The sequence below is a fragment of the Pezoporus wallicus genome, unplaced genomic scaffold, assembly GCF_028554395.1.
Source record: "Pezoporus wallicus isolate ANWC-B61680 ecotype Strahan unplaced genomic scaffold, APGP_CSIRO_Pwel_v1 contig_13350, whole genome shotgun sequence".
NCBI lineage: Eukaryota > Metazoa > Chordata > Aves > Psittaciformes > Psittacidae > Pezoporus > Pezoporus wallicus.
Window position 1 is genome coordinate 247637 of NW_026637943.1, and position 14492 is coordinate 262128.

Here is a 14492-nt window from a genome sequence, read left to right on the forward strand (position 1 = left end):
CCACACCACTAGACAGATTCAAATATTCCGAATGCTAAAATGCCATACGGCTGTGTAAAAGTTGTCTTCACAATGGAACAATCATATCTTCACTCCCCACCAGAAGTGTTGCCTATCAACAGTAAATACTACAAAAGGATTGCAAAAGCAACTTCCTCCCACACGAGGTGTGGCCCTAACATGTATTAACAGAATAAAGAACATTAAAATGTAAAGCAGTCACATACTGTGGTGAATCGTAAGTCAGCACATTTAACTGGGCTTTTTTAACTCTCAGGAGATGATTATTTTGGGGCAGAGTTTAACAGAAGCTTTTAAATTATGAATCTTTATGTAGTGTTCTGTGAAATGTTTACGTATCTGGAGATAAAGTTGTAAACTTTTTTAAAAGGAATAACTTCAGAGAATTATGATAATGGCGTTTCCAACATAAATCTTGCCCACAAAGTGTGAAAATGTATGAATGTGTTTTCCAGAGGGGTCTAATTCACTTGAATGAAGCTACTGCACCTTTCTCTATTATGATTAAAATAATAGTTTGGGTTGGTGGGTTTTTTTAGTTGCTGTGAAGTCTATGTATTTCTCCTGATTTACAGAAAAGTTTCTTTGATAACTTGCTAATCCTCACCTGAATTAGGTAGGATATAGCTCTATATAATAGGAATTACTTTATTTGGGGGGAAACACATGGCTGAACTTGTCTTCCTAAAGTGCCTGTATCTTATATATGCTTATCACACCTCACAACATTTTCTGACACCAGTATGTATGTGCAGACAGAATGAGTCTTAAGCCTGACCTGGACCTGTAGTGGCATGTGGAATGGTAATTTTTGAAATTCTGAATAAATGCATCAGGACAGCTTTGGACAAACACAAGTTTATTCCAAAAAGTGTCCCCATATGGTCAGTCCTAACCTGTGAGCAGAGTATGGCATATTGGATCATTTTAAAAATGCTGCAAAGAAATGATGTAGTGGCCCATGTCACGGCTTACTGGGTGGCTGCTCTTGGGAAAAGGAGCTCCTTTATGGCCTGTGTTGTGTCCAGTCACCACTGCCACACCTCAGAGTAGTTCAGGCTGTCTGGAGAACAGAGAAATGTCACATCCTGAAGAACATGGCCATCTGGTTGCTGTGAAGGTGGGGATAGAGCTCTAGGTGAGGGGCTCACCCAACCTGCAACATCTGCTTCCAGGCTGGGCATCCTGGCTGCCAGAACTGCAGGTCTGGAGATGTCACCACTGTTAACCCTGAAGCAGCATTTGGGATTAGCTGTCTTCTTTCTGCTCAAGGTTTGGGTTTGATGAAAAAGCATCTTCCCACAGAAATACTGCATTGGAAACCTCCAAGACTGCCGTGATGTGTTGGGAAGGTTAACACTACAGAGCAACAGGAGCTGCTGCTGCTTCTGCAAGGACCTCTCTCCTCCGAGAAATGTGCCATAACAAAGAATCACAATCCTTGTGGTAGAAAGGCACTTACTTTTCCTCATTTAATTTATCCACTCCCTTTGTAGACCAGTCTTGCAAGGCAGGGGGTGGGGAATATCTATAAGGAGTGAGATTTGATTACGATGCCATCAGAGGGGAAATGAATCATAGAATCCCAGAATGGTTTGAGTTGGAAGGGACATTAAAGATCATCCAGTTCCAACTCCGTGCCACAGGCAGGGACACCTTGCATTAGACCAGGTTGTGCCAACCTGGCCTTGAACATTTGCAGGGATGGGGCAGCCACAGCTCCTCTGGGCAACCTGTGCCAGTGCCTCACCAGCCTCAGGGTGAAGAACTTTATCCCTTTCTTCCTAATAGCTAATCTAAATCTAGCATCTGTCAGTTTAAAGCCATCCTATCTTGTCCCTTCCCTACAGGCCCATGTCAAAAGTGTTAGGGTCCCAGTGGTGAACACAGGACTGCAGGTGGGGTCTCACCAGAGCGGAGCAGGGGGAAGAATCACCTCCCTTGACCTGCTGGTCATGCTGCTGTTGATGCAGCTCAGAGCTCGGTTGGCTTTCTGGGAGTCAAGCGCACACTGCTGAGTCATGTTGAGCTTCTTGTCAACCAACACCCCCATGTCCTCCTCAAGGCTGCTCTAAATCCAGTGCTTGGCATTGCTCAAAACTTGCAGGACCTTGCAATTGGCCTTGTTGAACCTCATGAGGCTGGCACTGTCCCACCTCTCCAGCCTCCACAGGTCCCTCTGGATGGCATCCCTTCCCTCCAGTGTGTCAACCACACCACACAGCTTGGTGTCAGTCAGACTTTCTGAGTGTGCACTTGATCCCATTGTCCATGCCACTGACGTGATGTTAAACAGCACTGGTCCCAAAACCAGCCCCTGAGGGAAAGTGTGGGTGGGGGTGGAAGGAACAGCAACAGCCGGTGTTCTGCAAGGTGCAGAGGAAAACTGCTTCGAGGTGGGGAGAAAATCAGCCTTGAGGTGGGGACGCTGGTGCTGGGAGCTCATTCAGCACTGCCGCTGCTGCGGTTCCTTCTCCCAGGACGGTGGTTCTGGTTGAGCATTGCACAGGGTGAGGGAAGGAGAGGGAAGGATGGACCTGGAGGTCCTGCAGAGCCGGTGGCAGGAGCAGGCTGACTGAGGGTGCGACAGCCCTTGCGGCCTCGCACGCTGGAGAGGGAAATGTTGCGGGAGGGTCGTGTCCAACAACAAGCGGCCACCCAAGACCTCAGGGTCGTGGCGCGGGGCCGCAGCTCCGCCCCACTCCCCGTCAAGGACCTGACTCGGCCGTGCCCCCGCGGCGGCTTCTCCTTCCCCTCAGCGCCCCCACCGCGTTGTCTCCCCTCTCTCTCCTTCCATGCCCCGGGCGCTGTAGCCGGCGGGGAGCGGCGAGGCGGGCGGCCCCGATGCGGAGGAGCCGCCGGTGGGCGCCATGCAGCCGCCGCCGCAGCCGTACGAGTTTTTCGGCGAGGAGAACGGCCCGAAATGGCGGGGGCTCTTCGTGCCCGCCCTGCGCAAGGTCAGTCCGCCGCTGGCGGAGGCTGGGGGTGGTAGCGGGCGGCACCTGCGGCTCACGCCGCGCTGCGGCCCCCGGCCCTAGGAGCGCCCCTTCCCGCCCCTCTGCCGGCCTCGGGCCGCTCCGCAGTGGGGGCAGTGCCCATCCCGCCGCACTGGCTGTGGTCGGACGCGCAGCTCCGGTGCAGATGCCCATGACTCCGGCAGCCCTCTCGGACAGAGCAGGGACGTCTGGACCTTTGCTTGCAGTGCCTCTGCCCTTCCCGGCTCCTCCGTTCTGCTCCTTCGCACCGTGTGCTCGCCCGTCCCGGCAGCCCGGCCTCGGCGAGCAGAGGTTGAGAGGGGACCCCGGAGGTTCTCCTGCCTGCCCCCGCTCGGGAGAGGTCGTCCGCGGCAGTCACCCGCAGCAGGGTGCCCGGGCTGCTGTCTTGCCTCCGGTGCTTTGTGTGAAGATGCTGCCCGGTGGCAGTGTGTGCCGAACAGGCTCTGCTCCTGTCACAGGCTGCTGCTTCTCCTCCTTAACTAGCACTTGCTAAAAGTGCCGTCCCTGCCTTCTCAATGGGGCCGCTGGTTTTGAGGCGGCTCGTACTACTGATTTGCCTTCGGGATGTGCTGTTGGAAGGGCAGCCTTCCATCCGTGGCATTTCTCCAGACAGCTCCTCCATGCCCTTTCCGGGACCACGCTCCCTTGCTGACCAGCCAGGCGAGATGCTGCTCATATGCTGCCCATTGCAGTGCCAGTCTGTTGATTAAACAGCCGTGGCGGAGGATAAAGACAGCCTGTGTTTTATTAAGAAACAACTGCGTGCTGCATAAGTGAGATAAAATGTGTGGGAAACCACTTAGCGTGTCATGGGAAAAGGATTTATCTTTTTATAATGTTTTTTTTGCACAGCAGGGTAGTGCCCAGCACATCACTGCTTAGGTAGGACGCCCCCAATAGTGGAGGGAGTGGGTTAAATTGAGGCTGGTGGGGTCTGGATTTTCTGCATTGTGTCATTTGCTTGTTACCGTTGCAAGGGATGAGAACTGTTATACAGTTCTTAACATCATGGCCTGCTGATCTGGATCTCTGGTGCTGGGCAGCACTGCCATACACGTAATGCAGGCACTCATGTGAGTGGTGGTTTGTCGTCTTTGGGGTTTTTTTTCTCCAAGAACAGATTTAGTGATGGTGTGGGGTAATTATTCTCTCTTTTTAAATTATATAAAAAGGAGAATCAAAGATTTGTGATTGTTTTGGGCCCCATATCATTTGTATTAAAAGCCACTGAAGGCAGCTAAGTAGTCTTGTGGCTGGCATAGAACCCACTAATCGCCTGTCTGAAGAATCCTGGGCTTTCTGCTGTTTGAATCTCCTCTTCCTCGTAGTAGTTGCTTTCCAGTGTGTCTTGGGAAGCTTAGGGAATGCCATTCCTAAAGTTGCTCCTTTCCCAATCACTGGAGCTTGACACCAACTAGCATCCATCCAAATGTCAGGTGTAGCTGTATCAGTTTAACTAAAAGGATTTCTTTAAAACTCAAGGCGGTTTTATAATTCTGAAATACGAATAGCATAAAAGTTGCTGGATTAATGCTGCTCTTACCAATTGCTGTCTCTGTACACTTGTTTTTTGGTGAAGAGAAACTTAGCAGGAACTTAGACTTTCTAAACCAGAGGAAATGAAGTCTTGATATAAGGATGCTGGAGAGGGACTCTTCATTAGGAACTGTAGTGGTAGGACAAGGGGTAATGGGTTAAAACTTAAACAGGGGAAGTTTAAATTAGATTTTATAGGAAGAAGTTCTTTACTGTGAGGGTGGTGAGGCACAGGAATGGGTTGCCCAAGGAAGTTATAAATGCCCCATCCCTGGGTTTGCTCAAGGCCAGGCTGAACAGAGCCTTGGGTGACGTGGTTTAGTGCAATGTGTCCCTGTCCATGGCAGGAGGTTTGGAACTTGATGATCTTAAGGTCCTTTCTAACCCGAACTATTCTGTGATTTTATGATATCAGTGACTACTTGTAAAATTTTGTAGTTGCTTATAGACAAATTTTTTCTTCCTGGGAAAGTTCCTTGTCTGCTGTACCCACCCTTTAGCATGAAGCAATCATACTGTAATGGGCATTTCTTCTATGAACACACAGTATCAGTGAGTCAAAACTGTTTCATTGTTCCAGTTGTTGCAGTCAGACTATCAGGGAGACACTGTCAGTTTTAATATATACTTTAAAACTCAAATGCCCTAATGTGAACACTGGACATTTTTAAACCAGGCCATTTTAGAAAATTTATAGGTTGTTTTGTTTACATCTTGCATTTTCACTTCTATAATGAGATGAGAGCATTTCCGTTATCTATAGGAGAGCTGACAAGTGCGGCATTGAATCCAGAGTGTGCCCCAAAGCATCTTATCTTGTGTTAGGTCCAGAATTTCTAAAAATGTTACCACAGTTTTCAAATAGTTTGTAATTTTGTTTTGAAGAGATTCAAGAATTGTCTCCTCAGCCAGTTTAGACAGGATCTTTTCAAGCAGGTTGCTTTTGCAATGAAAATTTTAAAGTCTGAGCTTCAGAAACTTTTCAGTTCAGTGCCTAGAATAGAGATTTTCTTGAACTTCTGGGCTGGGTTTTCATCACAGTAGTGTATGCTGCAAGTGCAGAGACACTGTGCTGTTTCCCATTCTTGAAAGCTTTTCTTGTTAGCACTTTCTGAAGAAAACTAGAAAAAGAGGAGGTTTTGGTTTTCCTCGTGTATGTTAAGGTGTGAGAAATCTTCATTCTGAAATAGGGAAAGATGTGGAGGTGGACAAGGAGCCAGTATTAACAACAGAAAGTATTTCCTTGCTTCTTGACTTTTAAGTCTGTAACAGGCTTTGAAGCTCTCCAGCATTCAGCAAGTTTAAGGTCACTACTTTTTATCAAACTACTTTTAAACCCTTGCATTTACTTTTGTTACATGTCAGCTGTGTAGAATCAATTGGGGGCTGGGGAATGGTAAAATACATCAGTTCTTACTTCAGTATGTGAAAAAAAGATGAAAATCTGGTTTTTGAACAATATTCTGTAGGCATTTAAGTGGCCATTCATCTTTAAGATTAGCAGTGGTAAATTCTACCTACCGGTGTGAGTCTTTTTAGGATAAAAGAAAAACAGTACTAAACAGCAAGACATCGTTAAACCAGATGTTTTAAAATGCCTTTAAAATATATATATTTATATCATCATATGCTTAGCACTGTCACTATGGAATCTATTAAGTAGAAAATTTTAAAGCAGTTTCATGTATTGCCTCTCTTCCAGCTGGTAGATGGCAAACATGCCCTTACTCTAAAACATTTTGCTGTCTTCTGTTGCTGTGTTGTGCTGGAAACCTAAGTAGGAAGCGAGTATAATGAAATTCATTATGAAAGTCCTGTCAAAGTAAATGAATCAGAAGAAAATATTTTTATCTGGTTGTGTAGGTTAAAGTTACTTGAACTGCTGTTTGTAGCAAGTAAATCACTTCAAACAGATCTACAGTCTAAGCTTTATAAAGGCTTTTAATCTGGGAACTGACTTCAGTTATTAAAGGATCACAATGTCTCTTTGAATAATTCTTGAAGCACGCAGGCAGCTGTTCCAGCAGGAATCACATGCGTTTCAAGCGCCCCGCTGGCGGGGTTGGTTGGTTTGAATTCTTGGGACGTTGATACTGGCAAGCGTCATTAAAGCTGGTGCTCAGCAGGGCAATGCCATTTGAGAGGGCTGCAAGTGTGGGGTGTTTCTGCTCCCCTCCTCCACCCCTGGCCAGAGCCTTCTCCAGTGAAACCAGGACCCTTTTGAAGGGGGATCTTCTGCAGTGATGTGGAGTTTGCACTCTCCCCTTTTCTTATCTCTGCAGGTGTTTGTTGTTTGGGTTTATTTTGAGTTGTTTGGTTTTTAGCTGTTCCTGGCCCCATGGCCTTTGTGGGGAAAGATGTCAAATTATGCAACTCATTTCTAAAGCTGGCATTTCAGTTTTGTAACTGGGTTTCCTAGCACAGGTCTGGTGCCAAAGCTTGTTCTTGTGGTCAGCTTTCTTCCAGGTGAAACTTCCCAGAACTGAAGTGAGTTTTTAGGTTGAGGCTGGGATTACAGGGCAGGCCAAGAAAATTGTGTGTGAATCTCTGTGGTAGCTGAGTGTGTAACTCCCACACACCCACTGAAGGTCCCAGTTCCTATGTAATGGACATGCATTGTATAAAAAGTTCTTGGGAATTGTAATTGAAAACTTCATTAATGCCAACTGTCATCTCTGGCTACCTGGAATAAATTTCTGTTCCAATTACTTGGAACACGTTATCAAAATAAAACGGGTGACTCCATGGAACTAGCGTGTGTTTCTGAAAATAGTGCATAGTACATTGTTGGACATGTACAATGGATTTATTTGCTCTGAAATGTTGTGTGTTCTTAGCATGCAGTATCATTTTATGTGAGCTTACAAATCCACTGGCAAATTAAAAATGTGTTTCTGTGAACAAGAGCTGTGCATTCAGTTGCTTTGTTCTTTGATTTTTTTTCTAAATAAAATTGTTTTGGTTTTCTTCATTATCTACAAATGGAGACTGTCAAACAGTTAATACATTTCTGCAGGCACTACACATGTTGGTATAATCACAGCACTGTACACTATTTGCATTTTCTAAAACAATTCCACTGTTGCTCTGGACTACTCATCAGATTTCTAGAGCATGACTGAAGGGTTTATTCTTAGTAAATGTTGCATGCAGAAATATGAAAGACCATTCTGAGGACATTTTAAGGTTTACATTAATTCAGGTCTTCTCTATATTTTAAACCATACGAGACTTAATGTATAATGAATGACACAGCTCTTGTGTGAGGTTGCATGGTTTGTATTCTGTTTGGTAATAGGGTATGTGCAGGGACTGCCCCATTTTCTTCACTGCTCTGTCCATTGCAGGATCATGCCCCCTTGGGTTTGAATTACTTAATTATAGTGTCATTATAATGGATTATTTTTTAATGCATGCTAATTTCATTAACATGGATTATTATTTAATACATGCTGATTTCATTAGCATACATTATTTAATGCATTATAATTTCATTACAAAAGTTGCTTGTTATGATGTTTTAAAATAATAGTTTTACTTAGGTCATTTTGCGTCTAATGAATAGACTTGCTAGAGCTCTGAAGCCTGGTCCCTTGCAGGTTTTCAGTTCCTACAAACAGGAATGCGTCTGCCTGGGTGAACGGCAAGTAAGGGAAGTGCTGGTGATACGTAATTACCTGTGAAATACGTAGACCCATCCAAGTTTGAAGCACAGATTGGGTTGTTGCCTCACAACACTGTGCTCACAATTGAGAGGTGGCTGGAGGTGTGGAAAGGAGCAGCAAGTCCCAGTGAAGTTGATGCTACCAAGCCACTGTAAACAATAGGTGAATTCCTCCAGACCTCTTTTATTCCCAGTAGCGGATTGATACCATTATAAGTTGGTTTTAGTCTCTTACAAGTATGTAGATTAGCTTTTTTTTTGTTATTGAATAAATACTATAATTAATAAAATTTGTAACCAGAGGGAGCTGGTCCTTCTACTTAAATTCTTTTTTTCTTTTTTTTTTTTATGCCTTTGTTTTTACACTGTTTAGCTTAAATATTGTCACTAGAATCTGCAGTGGCAAATTTCTCAGCCAGTGGCATGAAGTAGGATCAGAGATGTTTAAAAGTAGTAGAAATGATGTATTTCATTTGGCAGCATTAGCAGAAGAAACACTTCCTACCTGTTGTTAAAATGCAGCGTGGAAATTGGCATTTGCATCGACTTGGAAGACCTGCCAGGCTAACTGGGCACAGGGAGGAAAACCAAAAGAAAGCATTTACTGCAGTGATTCATGTTGCTCTTGTGCCTTGGTCCACCTCACTGCTTGTTGTGTTGCCCCTTGGTGTGCCGCATAAGCTGGCTTCCTAGGATAAGGGATAATGGCTTTAAAGAGGGTAGATTCAGATTAGATGTGAGGAGTAAACTCTTCCCTGTGAGGGTGGTGAGGCACTGGCACAGGTTGGCCAGAGAAGCTGTGGCTGCTCCATCCCTTGCAGTGTTCAAGGCCAGGTTGGGCAGGGCTTTGAGCAACCTGGTCTAGTGAAAGGTGTCCCTGCCTGCGGCAGGGGGTTTGGAACTGGATGAGCTTGAAGGTCCCTTCCAACCCAGACCATTCCAGGATTCTCTCATTTTCTCATCCCATTTCCTGCATGGTCTCTATTGCTCCTGAGCTGTTTCACCTATTGAAATGTATCATTGTCCCCTTTCCATCATCTCTCCTTCTCCTCCCCAGTTTTTCACCTCTCTTTTCCTCTTTGCACATTATCTGACCTCATGTGGAGAAGCTGTTGAGTTTTTTATTTGCTTTTTTAACTACCTCTTGGAGTCCCTTTCTGCGATGCTTTTCAAATGAGTGGTGTGCTACTGTTCCCTGACTTCAGCAGGTTAGTCATGTCAAACGATGCTGAGGACATCTTTTTTTCCCATTTATGGCCTCTTCGTTGTCCCTGATTTTTTTAATGTTAGTTCAGTGATCATCTGGTTCAAAAAGGAGTGACTCTTGACAGTCAGTGCCTCCAAATTTAAGGTTTGGTGTTTATTTTTCTTTCTTAGTAGTTTTTATCTTTCCTTCTTGTCCTTTATTCTTATTTCATCTGCTTGTCTGTCCACTTAAAACACTATCTCAAAACTCACTCTGCTGGTCTGCGTTGCTCATGATTTAATTTTTATTTTTAATTCTTGTAAAGGTCTAATTGAAAAGTTACCGACTTGTTCGAATAATTCAGTTTACCTGCATGAGTGGTTCTTCTGAGGAGTGGGGTGATGTGAGAAGTGGGGAGAGAGAGCTTGTGAGTGCAAGGCTCGGGGCTCAGAGCAGCCCTCAGCTTTGGGAAATGCTGTGTTTAAGAATTGAGGGAGAAATAGAAGCCATTGGCATTAAATTAAGACATGCACAGTGATCTCTGCATTGGTTGTGGTGTTTTCCTTCAGTATCACCGGGCAGAGGCTGTGCCTGGCTCAGTCAGGGTTTATCTCAGTTTAAACAGGGTGGTTTATATTAATGGATAAAATCCAAATGCTTAATTTTTCATCTATTTTTAAGATTAAAATGTTGTGTTTGTGCACATGTAAACATCACGCATTTTAGTTTCTTGACTTTGTATAAAAGGAAACATCAGCTGGAGAAAGGAGATACTTATGTTTGGTAGAAAAGCAGAGACTGTGAAGGTGGTGTGAGAAACCAGAAAGGAAATGCAGATGGAGCAGAAGGGAGGCATGGTAGAGAACTGCTAGCAGGCGAAACTACAGGCAGCTGTTGGAGGAAACCCATCTGTGCCATAATCAGCAGAAACCTGAAATCAGTGCTGCTGTTCTCGCAGGGATCCACCAGCACCTTCCACCACGTGCCACTGAGGTGCTTTACATCCTACAGCTCATTGCAGAAAAAGATGGGTTTGATTTACAATTTATTGCCTGACTGTACAGCAGCATTTGTGCTGTCATGATCAATGTATGTTTAAACAGCAGTTAAGGAACTGGGGGAGGATCACTCTGAATTTATTTTTTTTTTCCCCTCCCATAAATAAAAAGCTACATTTTTAACAAAAAGGTTTTAATATACTGGGTTTTTTTTGAGACTGTTTTGTTGTTACCCTGTTTTCATATCCATAGTACACTAAGATGGCACTTAGGGACAGGGTGTAGTGGTAGACTTGGCAGTGCTAACAGTTGGACTCTGATCTTAAAAGTCTTTTACAACCTAAATGATTCAGTGATTCTGCCTGCACCAAGCAGACTTCCTAGCAGATCTTAGGACCATCTTCAGAGCTATTTCAGAATGCAGATCCCTGTCTGCACACCCATTGTGAACCTCGTTTAATTCACCCTTCCCTCAATTAGAATATACTAGAACAAAATAGTAAATAGCTAACAATGGGAAAAAGGAAATATGTATTTACACTGAAGTGGTGCAGTAAGATGACTGTTTAATCACCCCTGTACAGTCACCTTTCAGCAGTCAGTCAACTGACGGATGATCTGCACCTGAGATGCTTTTCATAGCTCAGGTTATTTGGTTATTTTGCTAACCATGAATCAAATGTTCAGACTCACAGTGAAACAACTAAAATGGTGTATGTAGGTAAATTACTATGTTCTGTTTTGCTTAAAAGACTGCTTCATACTGTTTGTCTATAGCATTTATTAGTTTAAGAAAGATGGGCCATCTAGAAATTGCTGTACTGGAAATAAAGATAGGAATGTGTGGAGGTTTTAAAAAGTTGGCAGTGTATTTTTATTTGTGATAGCTCTATGAGTATTTAAATCTTTGTGGTTCTTTCCAAAGAATTATGCTGTATTTACACTTGAAAATTGTGAATATCAATGCTGACATCTTACACTGAATAAGAGAATCACAGGCCTTTAAGTTTCTACATCTGGTTCCCTTCTTCCTCTAGAACATCATACAGATGAATGCCTTTGGAGTAGGTGTTTTATGTTTCTAATAGGCAGTGTTTTCTTTTTATCTTTAGAAAAGATAAGGAATAAGACCTCAACCTAAAACCAGATAGTTGTCAGATTAGGGTTTTTTTTTCTCTTCCTGGGACAAAACTAATGCTGCTTTCTGTCAGGGATGCATTTATGCATTTTCATCACCTTGAACATAGCATATGGAAATACTGACAAGTGTTGGCAAGACCTTAACTAGCTCGTGATAGTAAATATTTAACTTCTATGTTCTAATTATTTTTCTTGCTCCCAAATTTATATGCTTTGTTCTTGAAGTAAACAAACAGCCCTGCCAAGTTGTACTTGTCCACTGATGTACTGTAACTGTGTTTTTACGAGGCAAGTAAAACATAAATCATTTCTAAGTTGAAATTGGTCTCTGTGGGAAAAGGGGAATGAGTAGATTTGGTTACAAACAGTTGACAAATTTAACATGCAATTTATTAAGCTATCCTGTTTGCACAGTAAGCTTAGAAATGTATCATCATGCTAACACATTTTGTGGTGGCATTTTTTAAATTAGAAACTTCAGGTTTTGAAATCTTGGGTAATACTGGAATTCTGTTTTCTGAAAATGTAGTTGTTTTGAATATAAGTAGGGAAGAGAATGTTTTAGCCTAGTCTTTCTGGAATATGAATTCACGTGTTTGTGATGGTATATGCTGCCTGCAGACTCAATGTGAATGTTATGGGTTTGGGATTTTTCAGTTCTTGGTTGATTGGTTGTTGTTTGGTTTTTTTTTATGAACAATCTGTTGCTTTGCTGATGTGCTTACTGTGGAAAAATTAGAACTTTCTGATTATATTTTTACTACCAAAATACATGTATTACATAAAAGTATCTTCAGGCAGTCTAGCAGAATTTCTGGTTTGTCTCATTAGTACTAAAAAGAAGTTACTTGCAGTTTTGATTTTTTTGTTTATTGTTTGGTTTGGTTTGGTTTTTCCTCAGCTTTCATTGTTTCAGACAGAACCTATTGATATTCTGGACTTTTGAGTTTCCCCAAGTCCAGATATTATTGGGATTCAGAATTCCCACAGTTCAAAATTAAGCCCACCATTGTATTAGTTCCAAAAAATAAGATCAGTTTGTTTTTAGTCCTGTATCTCCTTGAAGGGCTTACATCCTCATCTTTTCTTAGCAAACTTCTTCCCAGGGGCCTGTAAGGACTATTAACATCTCACTGAAAAGGAATTTTGAGCCTGACTTCATCTCTGCAGCTGCCTGTTTTCTCTAGAAGTTTTTGTGGCGTGGTGCAGGACCTGTCTCTTGAAAGGAACAGAGAGAAAGATCTCGGTTTACCTTTAAGGGTTTTTTGTCTTCCTCTAGAGCCTCTGCTTTTTCAGCTGCAGTCAAGCTCTCAGAGAGCTCTTGTCAAATCTGCTGAAGGCTACAGCTATTGGAAGGAGAGACCTCTGTGAAGCTGCTACTGGATTTTCATCAAAGATGCATGTGTTGGTGGGGTGCAAAAGTAGGGAGAAGTAGAGAAGAGGAGCAAGGGAAGGAGCAGTTCAGGAACTCCCATCTAAAATAAATGCATGTTCCCCAGAAAGACCTTAAGATGATGTTTAAGTGCCATGTTTATGTGATTTACACGTTACTTCATTTCTATTCCTTGGAAGAGCTTGTGAAGGAATAATCATATGTGAATGACACAGTTAAAAACAGTCCTGCCAACCTTAATCTCCCTCTTTAATGACTTCAGGCACTCTGCTTGGGTTGTTTCAGAGATAAAATAGGTGAAAAAAAATAGTTTCTCCCCCTTCCAATACCTAATAGGTCTGACAAAAAAGCTGGGGAAGGAATTTTTATAAGAGCAAGCCGTGATAGGACAAAGGGGGTCCTGAGAGTGGCTTTAAACTAACAGAGGGTGAATTTAGGTTAGACATTAGGAAGAAGTTCTTCCCTGTGAGTTGGTGAGGCACTGGCACAGGTTGCCCAGAGAAGCTGTGGCTTCCCCATTCCTGGCAGTGTTCAAAGCCAGGTTGGACAGGGCTTGGAGCAGCCTGGTCTAGTGGAAGTTGTCTGTCCCTGCCTGTGGCAGGGGATTTGGAATTGGATGGTTTCTGATTCTGTGATCTTGAAGGTCCCTTCCAAAGCATTCTGTGACAGCTTCTGCTCAAATTCTTGCAGCAGAGCTCTTGCTGGTTAGTGCAACAAATTGTGGGTTTAGGTATTTTGACTCTTAAAAGAAACAGTTACAAGTCAGATTAAAATTTAGGCATGTGTTCACTGTGGTGTTATTATTTCATGCCAGCTAATGCATTTGTGCTCAAATATTACAGTCTGAACCTGAAATCAGTGAATGCACCTTCCAAAAGGAAAGTGTCCTCAGTAATTCTTACTGCTTCGTTCCCATACATTCAGTGTTTTATCAGTCTCTCTTTGCTTTTACAGTCCTTTCAGTGAGGGCTTAGATGAATACTGTAAACAGTGTTTTTTCCTTGATACAGTGGCATGTGGTTTGATCAGCCAGTGCACAGCTTTTATAACTTTTTGGCTTGCTATGAAAAACAGTGTCTCACTATGAAATTGTTTTTTCTCAGTAACAGCACTCATGTTGAAATAACTTCTCTTAAAGCCAGGGAGTATGCAAGTACCCCTGGGGCCTTTCTGTGATGCTGCAGGCAGTATCATTTCAAATGGAAGCTGATTTCTGAATCCTCCAGGAAGAGCTGTCTCAACCAAGAAATGTTGAGCTTTGTTGTCAGGTTTGCTCCTTAGAAGCAAAATTGACTCCAGCACTTGTGTTCGCTGTATGAAGCTGAAATTGTCTGCCAGTGTTGGGAGAGGACTGTGTGCTCATCTGCTTGTCCTCAGCCTTGATAGATACCCACATGCTCTTGAGAAAGCTGAGGAAAGTGTGAAGTTAGTTACAAGTGAAGTAATTTTCTTTGTAGCAATGATGTCTGTTTTCAAAATGAGCTACCCTTGTGAGGGGAGGAGGATGGCTGCGATCTGTTGTAGTAAATGGGAGTTGCCCATCTTCTCGTAAAGGGGA

At 43.2% G+C, this 14492-nt stretch overlaps 1 protein-coding gene across 1 annotated transcript in view; it reads left to right on the forward strand.

The window, feature by feature from the left end:
• Window positions 1-2753: 2753 nt before the first annotated feature.
• SOS2 (SOS Ras/Rho guanine nucleotide exchange factor 2) overlaps window positions 2754-14492 on the forward strand; it is a 57428-nt gene continuing 45689 nt past the window's right edge. Inside the window, exon 1 of the mRNA XM_057408453.1 lies at window positions 2754-2978. Within this exon, the coding sequence (XP_057264436.1) occupies window positions 2892-2978 (87 nt within the window). The 5' untranslated portion in view covers window positions 2754-2891. The remainder of the gene's footprint in view (window positions 2979-14492) is intronic.